This window comes from Hemiscyllium ocellatum, chromosome 29, assembly GCF_020745735.1.
Source record: "Hemiscyllium ocellatum isolate sHemOce1 chromosome 29, sHemOce1.pat.X.cur, whole genome shotgun sequence".
NCBI classification, from domain to species: Eukaryota; Metazoa; Chordata; class Chondrichthyes; order Orectolobiformes; family Hemiscylliidae; genus Hemiscyllium; species Hemiscyllium ocellatum.
Window position 1 is genome coordinate 56,790,442 of NC_083429.1, and position 26,070 is coordinate 56,816,511.

The window sequence follows — 26,070 nt, forward strand, 5'->3', positions numbered from 1 at the left end:
AGCCATTCTGATTAGTTTCTCTGGGCAATGCCTTGACCAACCAGAGTCAACCCACCTGGATTTAAATTTAAACAAATGCATTAGCTTTTGTTTTTGTTACAGTCATCATCCCATCCTCCAAGTGCTGCACTGTTTTTTGAAGGAAAGGATGCTAGGAAGAGATCAGCGTAATTCCCTTGCAATGAAACTAACAGAAAAGGGAGTCAAAGTTAGTGAACTGTCTCCATTTCACAAGTCACCATGCCAATTTTAGTTGTACACCTGTTAATCAGTCACTAACAGTGGCAACAAGAGCAAATCAGAGGCTAGGCACACTGCAGCAGATAACTCATCTCCTGACTCCCCAAAGCTTGTTCACTATCTTTAAGGCACAAGTCAGGAGTGTGATGGGAATACTCCTCACTTGTCTGGATGAGTGCAGCTCCAACAACACTCAGGAAGCGTTACACTATCCAGGACAAAGCAGCCCACTTGACTGGCACTACATCCATTCCCTGCACCACCAATGCTCAGTAGCAGCATTGCACACCATCTACAAGATGCACCACAGAAATTTACCAAAACTCCTTAGCCAACAGTTTCCAAACCCTCGACCACCTCCATCGAGAAAGACAAGGGCAGTAGATACATGGGAACACCACCACCTTCAAGTTCCCACTCACTATCCTGACTTGGAAATATATAACCATTGCTTTACTGTCGTTGAGTCAAAATTCTGTAATTCTCTCCCAAAGGCCTTTGTGGGTCAACTTACAGCAGGTGGACTACAGCTGGCAGCTCACCACCATCTTCTCAAGGGCAACTAGGAATGGGCAATAAATACTGGCCCAGCCAGGAATGCCCACATTCCACAACTGAATAAACCGTGTCCCGAGTAGTCAGCTCTTCCAGCGGGTAAAGATTACTTCCTGCAGCAGCCGTCTGACTTGGTCCTTAATACTGTCCTTTGGTTTCCTATTCCACAGCCATTGTGAGCACATTTCAATACAACTGAGTGACTGAGGGCAGCCCCTAAAATGCAGCTGATGCAAGCGATGTGTTAAAGTGCAGAAAGTGATTTTAAAGTTCTGCAAGGCAATCAATCATGATAATGAGGTGAAGAAAGATATTGATGAAAATGAAAAGAAACAAAAAAAAAATCGATCAAATTTCCGTTATTCACTGTGATGACAAACAAACTTCAAACTCAATCATAATTCTTTGGACATCAAGTATGCCTCATCTTCCTATGTCCTGACCTCTTTCATTCTTTGCATCACTTGGTTTTCACTCTTCTGCCTCACCTCAGTTACTTTAAATCTGGTACTAAGACACTATAAACACAAGTTGAAAGATTCAGTATGATGTGATGCAGGAGCCATTTTTCACAGAGAAATGTGTGATGATATGAAATGGTCCCTTGAAAAACTATCAATAGAAGTGCAATCTTCAATTGTTAAGAACAATTAATTCCTTTAACATTTGATGAAAGAAGTTTAAAAATTTGAATAATTGCAAGTGAATATTTTTTTGCAGAGCTTCAGTACAGATATGAAGACCTGAACAGTATCTGTTTCATGTTGGGTAATTCGGAGTCTTGCTTCCCAAAACGTATTACAAAGGCCTGAATTCCCACACCTCTTTCAAGAATACGGAATAGGGACAATTTCCAGTTCCACAAACCCAACTTGGGGGAAGGTGTTCCAGATGGTCAGATTCCTGTTCGAGGAGTTAACAAATGTTGGGCTTGGAGACAACAACAGAGGGTGCTGAATACTGAGATGGGCTATGTGAAATGCTGGCCACTTTGCTCTGGGATTTGTAAGGAAAATAATACAATAATAAAAAGAAAAATCTCCTCTAGTCTGAGTGTTTTACACCCCAACACACTTCAACTAACCAATCCCAGAGCTGGGCTGAGGAGTGGTAGATGGAGTTCAACCCTGCCAAGTGTGAAGTTGTCCATTTTGGAAGAACAAATAAGAATGCGGAATACAGGGTTAACGGTAGGGTTCTTAGTCAGGTGGAGGAACAGAGGGATCTTGGGGTCTATGAAAGTTGCCACTCAGGTGGATAGAGCTTGTATGAAGGCCTATGGTGTATTAGCGTTCATTAGCAGAGGGATTGAATTCAAAAGTCGTGAAGTGATGTTGCAGCTGTACAGGACTTTGGTTAGGCCACATTTGGAGTACTGTGTGCAGTTCTGGTCGCCTCACTTTTGGAAAGATGTGGAAGCTTTGGAGAGGGTGCAGAGAAGATTTACCAGGATGTTGCCTGGAATGGAGAATAGGTCGTACGAGCATAGGTTGAGAGTTCTCGGCCTTTTCTCGTTGGAACGGCGAAGGATGAGGGGTGACTTGATAGAGGTTTATAAGATGATCAGAGGAATAGATAGAGTAGACAGTCAGAAACTTTTTCCCCGGGTACAACAGAGTGTTACAAGAGGACATAAATTTAAGGTGAAGGGTGGAAGGTATAGGGGAGATGTCAGGGGTGGGTTCTTTACCCAGAGAGTGGTGGGGGCATGGAATGCGCTGCCCGTGGGAGTGGTAGAGTCAGAATCATTGGCGACCTTTAAGCGGCAATTGGATAGGAACATGGATAGGTGCTTAAGCTAGGAGAGATGTTCGGCACAACATCGTGGGCCGAAGGGCCTGTTCTGCGCTGTATTGTTCTATGTTCTATGTTCTATGTTCTAATCCATGCTGGCTCAGGCTCCCCACCCACCCCCATGGTTCCTCACACTCCATGCCAAATTTTGCACCTTACCATTCTATTGATGAATTCATTAATTCTGATGGAAAACTCAGCCTATAAAAATATCAGACTGCTCAACATTAAAGACAGTTAGAACTGTCAATCAAACAACGAATTGGTAGGCTGAAGACAGGATAGAGTATGAGATCAGTGCTGCAATGTAAATCCTATAATGATATCTCCCAGGCTTGTGCTAACTAACAGAATGAAACAGCAAGCATTACATTTTTTAAAAGTCTTCTTTATTTTGAAAGCCAAGAGATTTAAATGCCTTGACAGCTTGACAGTTACATTTCATTCATGCAATTAAGCACTTTCAGGTCTACTTTTAATATGAAAAGATGTTTAACCTCTGGTAAAGGGAACTTTATCTCTCCCAAAGGTGTACTTGGACCTTTGATTTCCATTTGTTTGTGGGAGGTTGGAGACTGGTTAAATGAGCGTTTATTTTCCCTTTTGAGAAGTGGTGAGCTGGCCTCTTAAACTGCTGCTGTCCTTGGATTTCTACTGCACTGCAAAATCAAGCCCTGCTATTCCCAGTGTTATCAGAAAAGTTAAAGACTTTAAAAGTATGCAGAATTTCCCAATGTATCTGAATATTAGACTCAGATCAAAAGAAAGCATGGACCAGGTTTTTGGACTTTGTTACAAATAAGTAGATTCTAGCTGTTGACAAACAACTATTATTTAATATGTTACCTCTGCACACACATAAGACACATACAAAACATGGATTTGATGGACAGAGAGAGATAGACAGACAGAAAGGCAGTGCAATGGTCTCTGTTTACAGGGTTTGCAGAAATGATCCTTTTAGCTTGTCTGGGTCAGCTGCTCCTTGACATTCTTTCCTCAAGTTAGTTAACTTGTTTGCAGGAACACAGAGCAACTAGTTCATAACGTATAAAGTTTCTGACTTATTGGTTAAAACCTACAGCTTACAACAACTGATAGGGGAAATAAACTGACATTCTTCAGGATTGAAGTTATTGCGGGACATCTCTCCATTGGCTTCTGATCAAAACATTCACACCAACAAGCTGTTTGACTACCTGGAAGCCAATCACAAGCTGTTTGGCTACCTGGGAGCCAATCACATAGTGGTTGGCAAGCAGATTGTTCTGTCATCATTCCACAAACAAATCAGCTACTTGTTGCCAGATGCCATTACTTAATAAAGGTGGCAAGGAAAAGCCAGGGAACTACAGACCAGTGAGCCTGACATCAGTTGTGGGCAAGTTGTTGGAATAGATCCTGAGGGACAGAATATTCATATATTTGGAAAGGCAAGGATCGATTAGGAATAGTCAACATGACTTTGTGCATGGGAAATCGTGTCTCACTAACTTGATTGAGTTTTTTGAAGAAGTGACAAAGAGGAATACTGAAGGCAGAGTGTGGATGTTGTCCAAATCGACTTCAGTAAGGTGTTCAACAAGGTTCCACACGGTCGATTGGTTAGCAAGGTTAGAACTCATGGAATACAGGGAGAACTAGCCATTTGCATACAAAATTGACTTGAAAGTAGAAGATAGAAGGTGGTGGGTGGAGGATTGCTTTTTGGAATGGATGCCTATGACCAGTGTTGCAGAGATTAGTCCTGGGTCCACTGCTTTTGTAATTTATATAGATGATTTGGATGTGAATGTAGGTGGTATGGTTAGTAAACCTGCAGATGACACCAAAATTAGTGATATAGTGGACAGCGAAGGTGGTTACCTCAGAATACAACGTGATGTTGATCAGATGAGCTGAGGAGTGGCAGTCAGAGTTTAATTTTGAAAAATGTGAGGTGCTATATTTTGGTAGGGCAAATCAGGGCAGGACAAATATACTTAACGGTGAGGCCCTGGAGAGTGTTACCGAACAAAGAAACCTTGGAGTGCAGGTTCATAGTTCCTTGAAAGTGGAGTCGCAGGTAAACAGTATAGTAAAGAAGGCATTTGGTATGCTTGCCTTTATTGGTAGGTGCATTGAGTATACAAGTTGGGAGATCATGTGCAGCTGTACAAGACATTGGTTAGGCCACTTTTGGAATACTGTAATACTGGTCTTGCTTTAGGAAAGATGCAGTTAAACTTGAAAGAGTTCAGAAGATTTACAAGAATATTGCCAGGGTTGGAAGGTTTGAGCTACAGAAAACTGAATAGGCTGGAGCGATTTTCCCTGGAACGTTGGAGGCTGAGGGGGTGACCTTAGAGAAGTTTAGAAAATCATGAGGGGCTTGGATAGGGTGAATAGTCAAGGTCTTTTCCCCAGGATAAGGGAGTCAAAAACTAGAGGGCATAGGTTTAAGATGAGGGGGGAAAAGATTTAAAATGAACCCAAGGGGCAACTTTTTCATGCAGAGGGTGGTGCATGTATGGAATGAGCTGCCAGAAGAAGTGATGGAGACTGGTACAATTATAACATTTAAAAGTACTTAGTACTCCACATCAACAAATGCCAATCTCCAAGCACTGTCCTACAACTCATCCACTTTATCCTCAACCACAATATTTTCACCTTTGACAACCAGTCCTTCATCCAGACACACAGAACAGCCACGGGGACAAAATTGCACCCCAATATGCCAAAATTTTCATGCACAGGTTTGAACAAGACTTCTTCTCTATGCAGGCCCTCCAACCAACACTATACGCCAGGTGCATTGACGACATTTTCTTCCACTAGACACATGGCTAAGAGTCACTGAAACAACTACACAGTAATATCAATGAGTTTCATCCCACTACCATCATGGACTATGCTTTAGTATGTGTCTCATTCTTGGACACATACACCTTCATCAAGGATGGGCACCTCATTACCTCATTCTACCACAAACCCACGAATAACCTCATGATGCTACACTTCTCCAGCATCCATCCGAAACATATTAAAACAGCCACCCACTATGGACAAGCCCTATGCATACACAGTATTTTTTAAAATGAGGAGGAACACGACAGGCACTTGGAAGTACTCAAGGATGCCCTCATAAGAATGGGGTACGATGCTCAACTCATCAACCGCCAGTTATGGCATGACACAGCGAGAAACCATAATGACCCCCTCAGGAGACAGACACTGACTGCAACCGATATGGTACCCTTCATTGTCCAGTACTTCCCAGGGGCCAAAAAACTACACCATGTTCCATGCAGCCTGCAACACATTATCAATGAGGATGAGCACCTCGCCAAGACCTTCCTATGCTTACACATCTTGCCTTTAAACAACCACTAAATCTCGAACAGATCATTGTTCACAGCAAACTGCCCAGCTTTCAGGACAACACCATACAACCCTGTCACGGCAGATGCTGCAAGCCATGTTAGAGTGTTGACATGGATACAATTACACGTGGGGACATCTCACACCATGTACATGGCAGGTACTCATGTGCTGTCTATCTCATATGCTGCAGGCAAGGATGCCCCTGAGGCGTGGTACACTGGTAAGACCGAGCGGACACTATGACAACGGATGAATGGATACTGCGCAACAATCACCAGACAGGAGAGTTCCCACACAGTCGCAGAACACTTCAGCGGTCCAGGACATTCGACCTCAAACCTTTAGGTGACCATCCTCATTGGCAGATTTTGGGACAGGCAACAATGCAAAATGGCTGAGCAGAGGCTGATAGCCAAGTTCAGTACTCATGGGGATGGCCTCAATCGGGACCTTGGGTTCATGGGTACAGATAAGTTTGGGTACAGATAACCTTGTGTACAGATGACCCCACTGCACTACACACCCTCTCTCACACATACACACATACTCCTACAGACACACACACTCATGCAGGCCCTCTCTCATTCGCTCACACATACACACCCACACATGCACCTTCTCACAGACTTTACACACACACATACACACTCTCTCACAGACACTCATACCCCCCTGCCCACACACGTACACGTGGGGTGAATTTGTTACTCGCAGAATTACATTTTATTTTGCTCAAAACTGCATAAATCCTTGTAAGATTCTGTAAATCCCCTTTTTAGAAATAGAATCAGTCTGAACATTGGGGCACAGACAGCCTCACACAGGGCACCTCACACCTTCAAAGCATTATCTGGGCTGACATGACACCTATAGTTAAAGTTCACTTGAGAATATAACTTTCAAAAAAAGTTCTGGAATTTACATATGAAAGAACTGAAACCAACATGGTCATTCTAAAAGAGAAGAGACGTAACAAACAATCCAGATCTATCATTTCATTGCATCACACTTTAAACTTTTGCTGTAAATTCTGTGTCTTACGATCTTATACTCCACAACTGTCTGATGAAGGAGCAGCGCTCTGAAAGCTAGTGCTTCCAAATAAACCTGCTGGACTATAATCTGATGTTGTGGGATTTCTAACATTTAAAAGGTATCTGGGTGGTTACATGAATCGGAAGGGTTCAGAGGGACACAGGCCAAATGGAACTAGATTAATTTAGGATATCTAGTCAGCACAGATGAGTTGGACCGAAGTGTCTTCAGTAGCGCCTCGACTTAAGAACTTAATCCGTTCCGGGACCCAGTTCGCGAACCAAAAAGTTTGCAAACTGAATCAACTTTTCCCATTGTTCGGATAGCGTAAGAATGCTTGGATGGCTGTTCACAGCGCACGCGCCAAAGACGAACTGAATGAGATCACGCGGGGCCCAAGAGCTTTTGTGTTCAACAAGCGCGTAGCAAAGCAGAACAATGAAACCACGTGGTCGCACACGGGCTTTTTGCATTCGTACCTTCGCTCGTACCTTGAATTTCGCATGTACGTTGAAGCTAAATTTTACATACATTCCTGTTTGTAAACCGATTTGTTCATGAACGGGGTCCTTCATATGTCGAGGTGTACTGTATTTCCATGCTGTATATCTCTATGACTCTATGAGTTCTTTTCACACCTTTTGGCTCCAAAGGTGAAGGGGGACTGAATGCAATCCTGTAATTATCTTATTGCTGACATGGTCAATGATTTGGTTGTGACCGTAATTGAGTAAATTGGTACCTCCAGAAATAAAAGGAGCTGAAGCTGAACAGTTGAAATTTTGGAAGTGCAGTTGTAAGTGAATTCTGGGATTTTTTACCCCAGGGTTAGAGATAAGGAGAGATGGGTCAGGAGTGAAAACAGGATTGGAGGGTGGGAAGGATGTGTGTGTTGTGTGAGCAGAGATTACCTTATCTGTGAGATCGACAAGATGGGGAGGTAAGGAGTTAGCTGTGAATATGGTTCAGTGAGTTTACATGGAGGAAGAGATTTAGGGAGGATAAAATGGCAATAAATTCGGAGGACAGGAAATGTGGAGGTTGAAATGGAGGTTAAAATCATGGTTGGGGGGGGGGGGGGGGGTCTTAGTATCATAGAAATAGAAGCAGGAGGAGGCCATTTATCATGTCGAGCCCGCTCCGCCATTCTTTAAGATCATGGCTGACCTATGCATCTTCTCAGCTCCTCCTCCTAACCCTTAATTCCTCTGCCATGCAAAAATCCATCCAGCTGTCTTGAATATATTTAATGAAACTGCCTCTACTGCTTCCTTGGACACAGAATTCCAGAGATTCATCACTCTCTGGGAAAAGCAATTTCTCTTCATCTCTGTACTAAATCTACACCCCCTAATCCTGAGGCCATGTGCTCTAATCTTAGTCTCAGAGGAAACAATTTGCCTGCCTCTATCTTATCTATCCCTTTCATAATTTTATATCTTTCTATAAGACCTCCTCTCATTCTTTTAAATTCTAGTGAGTACAGATCCAGGTGGCTCAACTGCTCCTCATAGGTAACCCTCTCATCTCTGGAAACAATGTGGTGCTCGTCTTCTGCACCACCTCCAAAGCCAGTATATCCTTCCTCAACTAAGGAGACCAGAATTGCATTCAAAAACTCCAGATGTGGCCTCACTAACACCTTGTACAATTGTAGCAGAACCTCCCTACTTTTCAATGCAAACCATCTAGCAATGAAAGCCAATATTCCATTTGCCATCCTGATTACCTGTTGTACCCGCATATCAACAGGTGCAGAGGTTCGAGAAGAAAAATAATCTCAGTTTAAAAACTTCATTACTTGGAAAAATGATAACAAAATGGTGAGCCAGGTTTGGAGGTGTCATTAAGCTGAGGCAGTGATGTCCTCAATCCTCAGTTAGTTATTCATCATGATGCTAACATAAACACACTAATTCTTCGATAATGACATGATTCTTCACAAATGAATAGACTTGCTGGAGAGAGATTTGCAGAAGGGCAATGAGATGTAATTTGCTGACAGTCTACAATATTAATGCAGAAAGGATGAATTCTACAGGAAAGAAACATTTGAGATTAGACCCCCGCGGATACAGTTGAGTGGGAGTGGGGCTGCTGCCCAGAATGATCTGCGCGAGCTCTGGAGGACGAGTGGGAGGAGTAGAGGGAAACTGTAGGTTTAATGAGAGCGCGGGCAGCTGTCCAGGCTGTGATGGTGGTAATACAGATGAGAAGCTCCAGGAGTTCATAAAGCATGGGGTTAGGAATGGAGAGGGTGGTCTGCTTAAAGGCAGAGAAATTAAAGGAAGCACAACTATAGAAGATAAAATCTAGGTGAGTTAAAAAGGTAAGAAATAAAATGAAGAAAGAGTGAACACGGATACAGAGAGATGGGCTTGAGTCTGGAAATAGCAGACAAAATGCACCACAGTAAGATCAAATTACATAGGTATGATTACATCATAACCTGATGGCAAACAGGAACCAAAAAGATACAGAAAATAATAGGAGGTGGCATTCTCCCTTGCTGTGAGACCAAAAAGATGTTGACAACCACAAAGAATAACATAAAAGAGAGGTAAAGGCTTGTTGCTCAGTCACAGGTGATTATTTTGAACAGGCTGTAGGATTTATATAGAAACATGGAAAATTGGAGGAGTAAGCCATTCAGTCCCTCAAGCCTGCTTTGCCATTCATATGATCACAGCTGATCATCCAACTTAACAGCTTGTTCCACTTTTGATCCAAGTGCTACATCCAACTTCTTCTTGGAATTATACAATATTTTGACCTAGTCCATTTTCCATGGCAGCAAATTTCACAGGATCACCACTCTGTGGGCGAAGGAATTTCTCCTCACCTCAATCCTAAATGGTTTAGTTCTTATCCTTTGATTGTAATCCCTGGTGTGGACTTGCCTGCCATCAGCAACATCTTCCTTGTTTCTACTCTATTTAGTTCAGTTCAAATGTATAGGTTTCTGTAAGAACCCCCTCCCAATCTTCTGATCTTCAGCAAATATAATCCCAACTGATTCAACCTCTCTTCACACACCATACCCACCTCCTGGAATTTAGAACATAAAACAGTACAGCACAGTACAGGCCCTCAGCCCTTGATGTTGTGCCGACTTTTTATCCTACTCTAAGATCAAACTAATACATATACTTTTCAATTTACTATCATCCATATGCCTATTCAAGAGGATCTTAAATGTCCCTAATGTCTCCGACGCTACCACCACTAGCAGTACATTCCATGCACCCACCACTCTGTGTAAAGAACCGACATCTGACATCGCCACCAAATCACTTTAAAATTATGTCCCCTCATGATAGGCATTTCTGTCCTGGAAAAATGTTTCTGGCTATCCACACTATCTATGCCTCTCAACATCTTGAACACCTCTATCAAGTCACTCTCATCCTCTTCACTCCAATGAGAAAAGCCCTAGCTTCCTCAACCTTTCTTCATAAGACATGCCCTCCAGTCCAGGCAGCATCCTGGTAAATCTCCTCTGCACCCTCTCTAAAGCTTCCACATCCTTCCTATAATGAGGTGACCAGAATTGAACACAACATTCCAAGTGTGGTCTAACCGGGGTTCATTGAACTGCAGCATAATCTTGCAGCTGTTAAACTCAATTCTTCTGCTAATGAAAGGGAACACACTATACACCTTCTTAACAATTCTATCAACTTGAGTGGCAACTTTGAAAGATCTATGGGCATGGACCCCAAGACCCCTCCGTTCCCCCACACTGCCAAGAATCCTGCCTTTAACCCTGTAATCTGCATTTAAATTCAACCTTCCAGAAAGTGAATTACTTCACACTTTTCCTGGTTGAACTCCATCTGTCACTTCTCAGTCCAGCTCTGTATTCTGTCAATGCCCCATTGCAATCTACAACAGCCCTCCACTTTTGTGTCTTCAGCAAACTTACAAACCCACCCTACCACGTCCTCATCCAAACCATTGATAAAAATCACAAACAGCAGAGGTCCCAGAACTGATCCCTGCAGCACGCCACTGGTCACTAAACTCCAGGCTGAATACTGTCCAGGTACTACCATTCTGCCAGCCAATTCTGTTTCCAGCCAGATTTCCCTGTATCCCATGCAACCTTATTTTCTGAATTAACCAACCATGGGGAACCTTATCAAACGCCTTGCTAAAATCCATGTACACTAATCTACTGCTCTACTTCCGATGTGTTTTGTCACATCCTCAAATAATTTAATAAGGCTTGTGAGGCATGAGCTGCCCCTCACAAAACCATGCTATCAAATCGGTGCTAGGTCCACTACATTTCATCATTTATATAAATGATTTGAATGTGAGCATAAGAGGTATGGTTAATAAGTTTGCAGATGACACCAAAATAAGAGATGTAGTGGACAACAAATTAGGTTACTTTAGATTACAACGGGATCTTGATCAGATGGGCCAATGGGCTGAGAAGTGGCAGATGGAGTTTAATTTGGATAAATGTGGAGTGCTGCATTTTGGGAAAGCAAATCTTAACAGGATGTATACACTTAATGGTAAGGTCCCAAGGGAGTGTTGCTGAACAAAGAGACCTTACGGTGCAGGTTCATAGCTCCTTGAAAGTGGAGTCACAGGTAGATAGGATAGTGAAGAAGGCATTTAGAATGTTTTCCTTTATTGGTCAAAGTATTATGTACAGAAGTTGGGAGGTCATGTTGCGGTTGTACAGGACTTTGGTGAGGCCACTGTTGGAATATTGCGCTCAATTCTGGTCTCCTTCCTATCAGAAGGATGCTGTGAAACTTGAAAGGGTTTAGAAAAGATTTATAAAGATGTTGCCAGGATGGAGGATTTGAGTTATAGAGAGAGGCTGAATAGATGGGGGCAGTTTTCCCTGGAGCGTCGGAGGCTAAGGAATGACCTTATAGAGGTTTATAAAATCATGAGGGGCATGGATAGGGTAAAGAGCAAAAGTATTTTCCCTGGGGTCAGGGAGTCCAGAACTAGAGGGCATAGGTTTAGAGTGAGAGGAAAAAGATATAAAAGAGACCAAAGGGGCAACATTTTCACACAGAGGGTGGTACGTGTATGGAATGAACTGCTAGAGGAAGTGGTGGAGGCTGGTACAATTGCAACAATTAAAAGGATGGGTATATGAATAGGAAGGGTTTGGAGGGATATGGGCTAGATGCTGGCAGATGGGACTAGATTGGGTTAGGATATCTGGTTGGCATGGACAGGTTGGACTGAAGGGTCTATTTCCATGCTGTACATCTCTATGACTCTAGGTCTCCCCCTCATCCTTCTAAATTCCATTGAGTACAAACCCAGAGTTCTCAAACATTCCTCGAATGTTAAGCTTCTCATTCCTGGGATAATTCTCGTGAACCTCCTCTGAACACGCTTCAGGGTCAATACATCCTTCCCGAAATATGGTGCCCTAAACTGTACTCAATACACCAAATGTGAACCTTACTGAATCTCAGAAGTACATCCCTGCTTTTACATTCAAGTACTTTCAAACTAAATGGCATCATTGCATTTGCCTTCCTAACTACTGACTCAACCTGCATGCTTGAGAGATTCCTGAATGAGAACTCCCAAGTCTCTTTGCACTTCAGACTTTTAAATTTTCTCCCCATTTAGAAAATAGTTCACGCCTCTATTCTTCCTTTTAAAGTGCATGACCTCATATCTTGTTGCACTCCAATTGCCACTTCTTTGTCCACTCTCCTAACCTGGCTAAATCCATCAGCCTCCACACCTCTTCAATGCTACCTGTCCCTTTATCTACCTTTGTGTCACCTGCAAACATAGCCAGAATGCCCTCAGTTCCCTCATCTAGATCGTTGATGTATAAAGTGAAAAGTTGTGGTCCCAGCACTGAGCCTTGCAGAACACCGCTGGTCACTAGCTGCCATCCTGAGAAGGGCCCTTTTATCCCCACTCTCTGCCAGACAGCCAAGCTTCTATCCATGCGAGCACCTTACCTCTAACACCTTGGGCCCTTCTTACTCAATAGCCTCCTATGCAGCACCTTGTCAAAGATTTTGTTTAAGTCCAGGTAGATAACATCCATTGGCTCTCCTCTGTCTAACCTGCTTGTTACCTCCTCAAAGGTTTCTAGCAGATTTGTCAGGCATTATATCCCCCTGATAAAACCATGCTGACTTTGCCCTATTTTACCATTCACTTCCAAGTATTCAGAAATCTCATCCTTTACAATGGATTCCAGGATCTTACCTATGACCAAGGTTAGGCTTATCAGGCTGTAATTTTCCATTTTTTGCCTTACGCCCTTTTTTTGTGGAGTGAATCAAATCGGTTGAAAACTGGTATCTGTGATGCTGGGGATCACCGGATGAGGATGAGATGGATCATCCACTTGGCACTTCTGGCTGAAGATTGCTGCGAAAACTTCAGCCTGATCTTTTGCACTGATGTGTTTGACTCTTCCATATTTGAGGATGGGGATGTTTGTGGAGGCTCGTTAATCATTCGTTCACCATCTTTCACAACTGGATGTGGCAAGACTGCAGAACTTTGATCTCATCCATTGGTTATGATATTGTTTAGCTCTGTCTATCACTTGCTGTTTATGTTGTTTGGCATGAAAGTAGCTATATTTGATTGCTTCACCAGCTATGCCCGGCACTGCTCCTGGCATGCCATATCCTGCACTCTTCATTGAACCAGGATTGATCCTTTGGCTTGATGGTAATGGTTGAGTGGGAAATATGCTGGGCCATGAGGTTACAGATTCTGCTGAAGTACAATTCTGCTATTGATGGGCCACAGCAACTTATGGGTGCCCAGTCTTGAGTTGCTAGATCTGTTCGAAATCTGCATCATTTTGCATGGTGATAGTGCCACACAACATGATGGAGGTGGGATTTCATCTCCACAAGGACTGTGCAGTCCTCACTTTTGCTGATACTATCATGAATAGATGCATCTGCAGCTGGCAGATTGGTGAGGATGAGGTCAATCAAGTTTTTTTTTCCATTTGTTGTTTCCCTCACCACCTATTGCAGACCCAGTCTAGCAGCTATATTCTTTAGGACCCGACTAGCTCAATTATTAGTGCTACTGCCAAGCCCCTCTTGGTGATGGACATTGAAATCTCCCACCCAGAGTACATTTTGTGCCCTTGCCATCCTCAGTGCTTCCTCAAAGTGTTGTTCAACATGGAGGGGTACTGATTCATCAGCTGAGGGGGATGGTACATGGTAATCAGCAGGAAGTTTCTTTGCCATGTTTAACTCTGAAACCACAAGACTTCACAGAGTCCAGACTCAAATTAGAGGATTTCCCAGGGTAATGCCCTCCCAACTGTATCCTATTGTGCTGCCTCCTCTGCTGGGTCTGTCCTGCTAGTGGGACAGGACAAATCCAGGGATGGTGATGGTGGTGTCTGGGACATTGTCTGTAAGGTATGAGTATGATTATGTCAGGCTGTTGCTTGGCTGGTCTGTGAGATTGCTCTCCCAATTTTGGAACTTTCAATAAAAGCAGCCGAGAGGGCTTTTCTTTATAATTTTTAGTGAAAGCTGCAGCCTGTTTTTAATCCAAGTTTAAAAATTAAGGGGTTTAAAAACAAAACTTTAGTTCATAATCTGTATTATTTGCAATCCTTCTGTTCACCATCACCATTGGGTAAGGAAGGAGGAGTGATAAATAACATCTGGATCCTCTACAATTCCCATCCTTATATTCCTCAGGAACCCATAACAAAATGGGTAACCTTCCTACTTTGACAATTGCTAATCTTTTAAGTACCATCTCTTTCAAGCACTGCAATTTCTCCAGCATCTCATCTTTTACTGTGACATGGAAATATTCCTTTTGAAAGGAACACAATTTGTAGAGCAGAAATGAGAAAGGAACTGAAAAGAATAAAGAGAGTATAAGGGAATTGATTAGCAGGTGAGGGAACCCAAAGAACTCAATCATTAGCACATTACAAGTTGAAGGAGATAATGCTCTAAATATCTCAGCTTCTCAGTCATATCCACTGCCTCCACAGAACAATACCATTTTTTAACTCAATTCATCCCCATTCTTGCTTTGCTTCTCTATTACTTCACATCAAAATTTATTTTGTATGAATCCAGGAATTCATCTCCCTCTATCTTCACACTGGTTATCACTGGAATTGTACGCTGAATAAGGAAGAGAAAGAATACTAGCACTCATTTATTGTCCCTCTGAAGTAATTATGATGCTAGTAACTGTTATAATCTTTGAAAAGTGGCTACAGTATTTCCATACAGTAAGATTACACAACAGTAATGACATTAATAGCCAAATATTCTCTTTTAGAACATTTATTTGAGGAAAACATGTTGATCAGGCTCTCATTTAATAATGTTTCAGATTTTCATCCACTTATTAAAACAGATAGGGCTCAGTTTCTGATTTTATTTGAAAGGTGTTACTGACTAATGACAAAGTTCTTAAAATGGAGCCAAGTCTTTCATAGCATGTGAAAGAGAGAAAAAAAACAAAATTGGCACATTCAGATATGTTTTTTTCAGTTGCATACTGACTTGTAGAGAAACAGATCTCTTACCATCTGAACTCGGTACAAGATACTAATTCCTAAAGTCATAAATGGCTTGGAGAAATCGATGACCTTCTCACGTTCTGCTGTGATGGTTAAACCTGCTACAGCCAGGTCAGCTTTCTGTAAACACATGACAAGTATAACAAACAGAACAGGACAGTGATGACTGAACAACACACAGATACAAGTCACCAACTGTACTTAAAGCATATTGGGTATTTGGTATTGGGTAAGCATAAGATCTAAGCATAAAATTTATATCAGAAAGAAAAATTAGTTTTGCCTAAACTTTCAAACCATGTTTATATGGAGAGCTTTCCTTGTATACATCAAAATCAATGTAACCGGTTATCAGCAATAATTAAACAGAAATCAGTGTATCTATCATATTGGGGTATTTGACTACTGGGTTTGAAATCACAATGTGTACAGTGTATTTTTCTCTAAGTTACATTCGCCCAGACTCAATTTTGTTCTTATATGGGGATGTGGGTGTCACTGGCTTGGCCAGCATTTTTTGCCCATCACTAGTTGCACAATGAACTTATGCTATTTCAGTAAGAAGTTAAGAATCACATTGCTGTGGGTCTGGAGTCACATGTGCGCTAGAGCAGGGAAGGGCAAATTTCCTTCCCTAAAGGGGGTTTGAGAACCAGATTGGATTTTACACTAACTAGTAACGGTCTCCATGATGGGGACCACGAAACTGTATTTCATTGAATTTAAATTCCACCAGCTGTTGAAATGTGATTTGAACCTGTGCCTCCACAGCATTAGCTCGAGTCCAGAATTACCATTCCAGTGACACTTGTGGGTTGGGAACTGGAGCTACAGATCAGATGATTGAGTAGGTAGTGAACAGCCAGATACAGCATCCAGGCGGTCTGTGAGGAAGGATAGGCACTTGGGAGGACAAAGGTACAGTCAGTGTGATGGGTTGAAGTGTGTCTATTTTAACACAAGAAGTATCAATAATAAGGTGATGAACTTAGAGCATGGATCAGTACTTGGAACTATGATGTTGTGACCATTATGGAAACCTGGGTTTCACAGGGGCAAGAATGGCCGTTGGATGTTCCAGCGTTTAGATGTTTCAAAAGGAATAAAGAGGGGTTGGGGGATGGGGGTGGGTTGGGAGGGAGTTAAAAGAGGTGAAGGAGTGGCATTGCTCATCAGGTACAGAAAAGGAGGTTGTCAAGGAGGGCTTATCTACCAGAGTCAGTATGGTGGAAGTCACAGACAGGAATGGAGCAGTCACTTTATTGGGAGTTTTCTGCAGATCATCCAATAGTAACAGAGACAGAGGAGCAGATTTGTAACAGGGCTTTTGTCATGGGTAACTTTAACTTTCCGAACATTGACTGGAACCTCCTTAGTTCAAATAGTTTGAATGCAACGGTTTTTATCAAATGTGTCCAGGAAGGGTTTCAGACTCAATATGTTGATAGGCTGACTAGAGGGGAGGCCATATTGGATTTGGTGCTTGGCAACAAACTATAACTTTCCAAACATAGATTGGGACTGCCATTGTGTTAAGGGTTTAGATGGAGAAGAAATTATTAATTGTGTACAAGAAAAGTTTCTGATTCAGTATGTGGATGTACCTACTAGAGAAGGTGCAAAACTTGACTTACCCTTGGGAAATAAGGCAGGGCAGGTGACTGAGCTGTCAGTGGGGGAACACTTTGTGGCCAGCGACCGTAATTCTGTTAGGTTTAAAATAGTGATGGAAAAAGATAGACCAGATCTAAAAGTTGAAGTTCTAAATTGAAGAAAGGCCAATTTTGACGGTATTAGGCAAGAACAAAGCTAATTGGGGGCAATGTTTGCAGGTAAAGGTACAGCTGGGAAATGGGAAGCCTTCAGAAATGGGATAACTAGAGTCCAGAGACAGTATATGTCTGTTAGGGTGAAAGGAAAGGCTGGTAGGTATAGGGACTGCTGGCTGACTAAAGAAATTAAGGGTTTGGTTAAGAAAAAGAAGGAAGCATATGTCAGGTATAGACAAGACAGATCAAGTGAATCCTTAGAAGAGTATAAAGACATGGGTGTATACTTAAGAGGGAAATCAGGAGGGCAAAACGGGGACATGAGATAGCTTTGGCAAATAGGGTTAAAGAGCGTCCAAAGGGCTTTTTTACAAATACATTAAGGACAAAAGGGTAACTAGGGAGAGAATAGGGCCCCTCAAAGATCAGCAAGGCGGCCTTTGTGTGGAACCGCAGGAGATCTGGAGATACTAAGTGAATATTTTGCATCATTATTTACTGTGGAAAAGGACATGGAAGGTATAGAATGTAGGGAAAATGATTGTAATATCTTGAAAAATGTCAATATTATAGAGGAGGAAGTGCTGGATGTCTTGAAATGCATAAACGTGAATAAATCCCCTGGACTTGATCAGGTGTACCCGAGAACTCTGTGGGAAGCTAGAGAAGTGACTGCTGGCTTCTTGCTGAGATATTTGTATCATCGATAGTCACAGGTGAGGTGTCAGAAGACTGGAGGTTGCTAATGTGGTGCCACTGTTTAAGAAGGGCGGTAAGGACAAGCCAGGGAACGAGAGACCAGTGAGCCTGACATCAGTGGTGGGCAAGTTGTTGGAGGGAATCCCGAGGGACAGGATGTACATGTATTTGGAAAGGCAAGGACTGATTAGGGATAGTCAACATGGCTTTGTGCATGGGAAATCATGTCTCACAAATTTGATTGAGGGTTTTGAAGAAGTAACAAAGAGGATTGATGAGGGCGGAATGGTGGATGTGATCTATATGGACTTCAATAAGGCGTGCGACAAGGTTCCTCATGGGAGACTAGTTAGCAAGGCTAGATCTCATGGAATAGAGGGAGAACAAGCCATTTGGATACAGAACTGGCTTAAAGGTAAAAGACAGAGGGTGGTGGAGGGTTGTTTTTCAGACTGGAGACCTGTGAGTGGAGTGCCACAAGGATCGGTGCTGGGTCCTCTACTTTTCATCATTTATATAAATGATTTGAATGTGAGCATAAGAGGTATAATTAGCAAGTTTGCAGATGACACTAAAATTGGAGGATAGCAAAGATGGTTACCTCAGATTACAACAGGATCTTGATCAGATGGGCCAATGGGCTGAGAAGTGGCAGATGGAGTTTAATTTAGATAAATGTGAGGTGCTGCATTTTGGGAAAGCAATTCTTAGCAGGACTTATACACTTAATGGTAAGGTCCTGGGAGTTGCTGCTGAACAAAGAGACCTTGGAATTCATAGCTCCTTGAAAGTGGAGTCGCAGTTGGTTGGACAGTGAAGAAGGCTTTCCTTTATCGGTTGGAGTATTGAGTACAGGGTTTGGGAGATCATGTTGTGGCAGTAAAAACATTGGTTAGGCCACTTTTGGAATATTGTGTGCAGTTCTGGTCTCCCTCCTATCGGAAAGATGTTGTGAAACTTGAAAGAGTTCAGAAAAGATATATAAGGGTGTTGCCAGGGTTGGAGGGCTTGAGGTATAGGGAGAGGCTGAATAAGCTGGGGCTGTTTTTCCCTGGAGCATCGGAGGCTGAAGGATGACATTTTAGAAGTTTATAAAATCATGAGGAACATGGATAGGATAAATAGACATAGTGTCTTCCTTGGGGTGGGGGAGTTCAGAACTAGAGGGCATAGGTTTAGGGTGAGAGGGGAAAGATATAAAAATGACTTGAGAGGCAACTTTTTCATGCAGAGGGTGGTACGTGTATGGAATGAGCTGCTAGAGGAAGTGGTGGAGGCTGGTACAATTGCAACATTTAAAGGCATATGGATGGGTATATGAATAGGAAGGGTTTGGAGGGATATGGGCCAGGTGCTGGCAGGTGGGACTAGATTGGGTTTGGTATCTAGTCGGCATGGATGAGTTGGACCGAAGGGTCTGTTTCTGTGCTGCACATCTCTATGACTCAAAGACTCTATGTCAGATGTCAGATCTCTTGGTGGGACAGCACTTCGATGATAGTGATCACAACTCTACGCCTTTTACTATACTCATGGAGAGGGATAGGAGATGGTAGGGGAAATTATTTAATTGGGGGAGGGGGAATTACAATGTTATTAGACAGAAACTGGGATGCCTAAATTGGGAACAGATGTTCTCAGGGAAATGCACAACAGAAATATGGAGGCTGTTGAGGAAGCACTTGCTGATAGCGCTGGAAAGGTTTGTCCCACTGAGACAAGGAAGGGATGAAGGACTCCTGGGTGACAAGGAATGTGGAACATCTAGTTAAGAGGAAGAAGGAAACTTACTTAAGGCTGAAGAGGCAAGGATCAGACAGGGCTCTAGAGGGTTACAAGGTATCCAAGAAGGAACTGAAGAATGGACTTAGGAGAGCTAGAAGGGGACATGGAAAAGCTTTAGAGGGTAGGACTAAGGAAAACCCCAAGGCGTTCTACACTTGTGTGAGGAAACAGAGGATGGCCAGAGTGAGGGTAGGGCTGAAAATGTGTTGTGTTGCTGGAAAAACGCAGCAGGTCAGGCAGCATCCAAGGAGCAGGAGAATCGACATTTCGGGGATGAGCCCGTCTTCAGGAAGGCGGAAGAATTGTTCGATGTCTCGCCGCGTGTTGAACTCGTTAATCCGAGAGCGTAGGGGAATGAAGGTGAGGCCTCTGCTGAGGACTGATCTTTCATCCTCAGAGAGGGGGAGGTCTGGACGGAAGGTGAAAACACGGCAGGGCTGGGAACTAGGACCTGGTGTGGGGCTGGGGCTGGGGCTGGGACTGGGAGTGGGGCGGGGGCGTGGGGGCAGGGATGGAGATTGGTATGGGGGCGGGGTTAGGCGTGCGGGCAGAGATCAGCATGGGGGTGGAGTTAGGCGTGGTGACGGAGATCGGCGTGGGGGTGAGGTTAGGCATGGTGATGGAGATCGGAGGGGGCGGAGTTAGGCGTGGTGACGGAGACGCATGCGGCATGGTGGTTGTGCAGGTTAGTGATTTCACTGGGGGCGGAAGTGGCTGCGGCGACGACAGAAATGGTGTTATTCCCGATAGCTGATCAGGGATAGTGAAGGGAACTTACACCTAGGTAAATCCCCTGGGCCAGATGAGATATAGAGTTGAGAGTGTGGTATTGGAAAAGCACAGCAGGTCAGACAGCATCTGAGGAGCAGGAGAATCAATGTCTCGGGCATAAACCCTTCATCAGGAATCTGTGCTTTTCCAGGAACATACTCTCGACTCTGACTTCCAACATCAGCAGTCCTCACTTTCTACCAGATGGGATGTACCCTCGGTTACTACAGGAAGTGAGGGAAGAGACTGTTGTGCTTTTTGCGATGATCTTTGCCTCCTCACTGTCCACTGGAGTACTGCCAGATGATTGGAGGATAGCAAATGTTATTCCCTTGTTCAAGAAAGGGAACAGGTACAATCCTCGGAATTATAGACCAGTCAGTCTTATATCAGTGGTTGGCAAAGTATTGGAGAGGATTCTGACAGACAGGATTTATGATTACTTGGAAAACTATAGTTTGATTGGAGATAGTCATCATGGCTTTGTGAGGGGCAAGTCATGCCTCACAAACGCGACTGAATTCTTTGAGGATGTGACAAAACACATTGATGAAGGTAGAGCAGTAGATGTGATGTACATGGATTTTAGCAAGGCATTTGATAAGGTTCCCCATGGTAGGCTCATGCGGAAAGTAAGGAGGCATGGGATACAGTGAAATCTGGCTGCCTGAACACAGAATTGGCTGGCCCATAGAAGACAGAGGGTGGTGGTCCACCCTCCTCTCCAACCTATCAATTTTACCCCTTCCTCCATCCACCTACTGGACTCCCAGCTACCTTCTCCCCAGCCCCACCCCCTCCCACTTATCTCTACACCCCCGAGGTATCCAGCCTCATTCCTGATGAAGGGCTCCTGCCCGAAACGTTGATTTTCCTGCTCCTCGGATGCTGCCTGACCTGCTGTGCTTTTCCAGCACCGATCTAATCTTAATTCTGATCTCTAGCATCTGCAGTTCTCACTTTCACTGCATAGATGGAAAGTATTCAGCCTGGATCTATGTTCTATCACTAATTGTCCCTAACTAGCTACCTGACGAAGGAGCAGTACCAGATAGTGATAGAACATAGAACAAAGAACTGTACAGCATAATACAGGCCTTTCAACCCTCAATATTGTGCTGGCCATTTATCTTACTCAAAACTGGACTAACCTACATAGCCTTCATTGTATTATCTTCCATGTGCCATAGTACCTGTTGGACTATAACCTGGTGTTGCAAGATTTTTAACTTTGTCCTTGAATTAGTTATGGTGAACAGGGATATAAGTTATGGGCTCCCAGATCCCAACCTGAGCACAGCAGTTCCCTAGGGACCTGTGCCCCTGTTACTGTGCCCTGATGCACCCACCCCCCTGGATCCTGGTGAACTGCCTCCTCAAATCCCTACACTGCATGGACATGTAGGCAAAGCCACAGGACCTTTAGGGCAGTAGCCCTGTGTCTTAAAAGATTCCTAGGTGGAACTTCTACATTAACACTGCCCAAACATGATCACTTGTGTTTTAACACATACTTGGTGATAACACAATTAGGAAAAAGAATTATGGGGTGAGAGGAGTAAAAGTTATATTAGCATTGAACAGGAGCACTTGCAGGGCTAAAGTAAGAGGTGATCTACTTCTCTCCATTTTACAATGATACAGCTCACCTGGTGTGATGCTGACAGTGGGGATTTAAAACAAGTACGCATTAGAGCTCCTGCAATTAAACTTTCATATTGATGACTATATTCACTGACATAAAATGAACTAATATTCTCAATCTACAAAAGAGTGAAATTTCCAAGTGAAGCCTTTCAATTGATTGCTGAATCTCCAGGATTTGCCCAAGCACTGAAGTGCATGACTGTCAGCATCAACATGATCCTCAGTTACAAAGCAAGATTACTTAACCTCAACTTATTTAAAGCTGGTCTTTAATTCATTTGTCGTTGTGTTTATGTTGTTCAGTACTTACCCTTGAAATAAGCTCACCAACCATCCCAGTCCATGTGCCATTAGACTCTGCAACACCATATACACCATCAGCTACTAGTTGGATTTTGTAATGAAATTTCAGGATATCTGACAGCTCCTTTAGCATATCCACACAGAACCCCTCATAACGATCATTTCCTTCCAATTCCTGGTAGTTTGGTTTTAGCATCACATAAGGATTTTCCTAAAGAAAACACGACACTTTGTTCAAAGAGCCAAACAGAGTCGGCACACAAAGGCTGTTTCACACAACACTGCAGAAAAGGAAAATTATGTTTGCATTCAGCTATTGTACATATTCAGTAGGTCTATGTTCCACATAAAATTTACTACTGTTATTTTAATATGGAAATCAATCCATTAACTTGATAAAAATTCGCACAAACCTTGATAAAATAAAAACCTATGAAATTACAGATGAACATCATTCATAACAAGCTGACCATTCAGTTAACGCTGCAGTATTTGAAACTGATATCTGGAAATCTGACATTGTGACAGTGTCTTCATGATCCAAAGTCATAAAACTAAAATACAACATTTGTTATGAAGTCTCTTATAAAAAAGAAATATTGTTATCCTAAATCATCTTAGAAGTATAATTTCTAATATGTTTAGCTATGACCTTAAAGTACAGTAAAAGTTGCCTACAAACTGCCATTGGTCAATCAATAGGTGTCACCTACTATTTGAGGCATAGTCTTAGTGAAACTATAATGCAGATGTACGGAGTAGAGTATTAATTCTTCTAATCTTGAGGGAGGAACCAAGTCCCTCTCGGTTGACTACTTCCTCCCTTATATAAATGCGCTAAGGTTACCCTGTGTGAAAAGAGGTAATTTTTAGATTGGGAATTTAACCTGCTCTCCCACTCTGTATGGCTCAGTTACTCACTAAATAAACTCACCACAACTACTGGGAAGGCCCCATCCTGCCACTTTATTGCTCAGTTCAAGGATAGCATTTGCAGAATAAATTCACTGAGCAGAGAACTGTGTATATAATGAGGACACCTAAAAAGAAGAAAATAAAACACCATAAAATGGAATGGGAGCAAATAAATGAAACAAGAAAGGGAACAGGAACTGCTTGTTTGTCTCTGTTTATATATGAAGACATAAGATTTAGAAGCAGGAGTAGGCCATTCAGCCCTTTGGGCTTGTTCTACCTTTTAATAAGATCATGGCTGATCAGATCCAATTTTCAGTCCACCCTCCTTTAAGGAGATCAAAACCGTACACAGTACCCTACAGGTAATCTCATCATGCCCAATGTACAACTGCAGGAAAGCAACTCCTCCATTCATATACCATTCCCTTTGAAATTAGCATTCACATTCTATTTGTCTTCCTAATCACTTGCTTTACCTGGAATGCCAGTCTTTTGTGATTCATATGCCAGTACACCTAGTCCCCCAAATGTTAGAGTTCTGCAATCATTCTCCATTTAAATAACAAACTGCTTTTCTATTCTTCCTGCCAAAGTAGGAGACAAATTCACATTTTCTTGCATCATAAACCATCTACCTAACTTTTGCTAACTCAATTAACTTACCTCTATCCTTTTGCTTACTTACTACGTCCTGACAACTTAGCCTCCCATCTAGTTTGGTGTCATTGACATTTATCTTAATGTAAAACATATATACCTTTAGTGTTACTGCATTGCCGTTAATGGGCTCTGCACATAAATTGAATAATTAAAATGCATGGTGGTGGTTAAAATTGCCACAGGTGTATTGGTAGTGGAAGAAGCGATGTTGGTTGCATGTGTTGCACTATAGGATAGAAAAAAAGGTGATGGGGTGGGCCCTCTTGTGATGCAGTGGTAGTGTCCCTACCTCTGGACCAAGAGGTACAAGTTTAAGTCCCATCTGCTTCAGAGGTGCGTGATGATATCTCTGTAAAGATTGATTCAAAAAATAAGTTAAAGAAAGAAGTAATAATGGTGCTGTGCCTGTTCGTGAAACAATGTTTCATGTTCCTACCCCTGGACAACGAGGTCTGGGTTTAAGTCCCACTTGCTCCAGACATGTGTGTAATTACATTACTGAACAGCTTGATTAATTTAAAAATTTGGTATGTTTTGGGGTTAGATGTTTTGAAGTTGACATGTGTGAGATCATACAAAACAGGGAAATAATCAGTGAATAGCAGGACACAAGGTAGCTCAAAGGAACAGCAGGATCTTGAGGATGGAGTTGCTTGTCCACAGATCCCTGAAGGTAGCAGGACAGGAGATTAAGTTGGTTAAGATGGCATATGTGATACTTCCCCTTTAACATAGTATAGATTATAAAACCAGGGAGATTATGTCGGAACTGTAGAAAACTTAGGTTAGGGCACAGCTAGAGTGCTGCATACACTTGTCCCCACACTATAGGAGGATTGCACTGGAGCAGCTGCAGAGGAGATTCACTAGGATGTTGCCTGGGACGGAGCTGTTTAGCTATGAAGAGAGGCTGGATAAGTTTGAATTGTTTTCTTTAGAGAAAAGAAGGCTGATAGGGGATCTGATTGGGTATATAAGATTGAGGGGCTGAGACAGGAAACAGCTATCCCCTTATTTGAAGATCCAATAACAAGATGGCATAATTTTTAGACAGGAAGTTTAAAGGAGAATTGAGGAATATTTTATCACCCAGAGGGTGGTGAGAATCTGGAATGCAGTACCTAGGGGTGGAAAACCTCACAACATTTAAAAAGTATTTGGATTAGTACTTTAAATGTCATAACATTTAAGGCTATGGGTCAAGAGCTGGAAGATAGGACTAGTGTAGATAGGTCAGGACAACTCAATGCACCAAGGTGTCGCTTCTGTATTGTATGGCAATTTGATAACACTGATAATTTGTAGGGTATCACATTGGTTGGAAGTAACATTTTATGACTTTGCTTTTGCTATCTTTTAAAACATTTCAATTTAAATCTCTGTAATTTTACAGCAAGCAGTGGGAAGACAAACGATACATCAAGCTTTATTGCAAAGGGTTTGAGTACAGGAACAAGGAAACCTTACTGCAGTTGTTTAGGGCCTTGGTCAGACCACATTTGAAATATTGTGTGCACTTAGGTCTCCTCACATAAGAAAAAAATGCTTACCAGAAAAGGGAGTGCAGTCAAATTTCACCAGACTGATACCTGACAGGATAAGTTTGTTGTATGAGGTAGACTGAGCTTGTATTCACTGAACTTGACAAAAATGAGATGATTTCATTGAATATAAGTTTATAATAGAGCTGGTAGACTGAATGCAAAATGATGTTTCCCTTGGTCATGGGGATCCAAAACAAAGGGCCACAGCCTCAACTATTTAAGACTGAGATGAGGGAACATTTCTTCATTGAGGGTAATGAAATTTTAGAATTCCCTGCCACTGAAAGTTGTAGAGGCTGAGTCACTGAATATGTTTGAGAAAGAAGTAGATTTCTAAAGGCTAAAGGTGTCAAAGGTATGAGAAGGGAATGACATTATGGTGTTGAGGTAGATGATCTGGAGTATTTGTGAGCAATTTTGGTCCCCTTATTTAAGGAAAGATATTATT

General features: G+C 42.5%; 1 protein-coding gene across 1 annotated transcript in view; it reads right to left on the bottom strand.

Annotated features, from left to right (window-relative positions):
* grik4 (glutamate receptor, ionotropic, kainate 4) overlaps nucleotides 1–26,070 on the bottom strand; it is a 147,167-nt gene that overhangs the window by 21,754 nt on the left and 99,343 nt on the right. The window contains exons 11-12 of the mRNA XM_060847029.1: nucleotides 22,508–22,711; nucleotides 15,533–15,646 (exon numbers count right to left, since the gene is read on the bottom strand). Of these exons, the coding sequence (XP_060703012.1) occupies nucleotides 15,533–15,646; nucleotides 22,508–22,711 (318 nt within the window). The remainder of the gene's footprint in view (nucleotides 1–15,532; nucleotides 15,647–22,507; nucleotides 22,712–26,070) is intronic.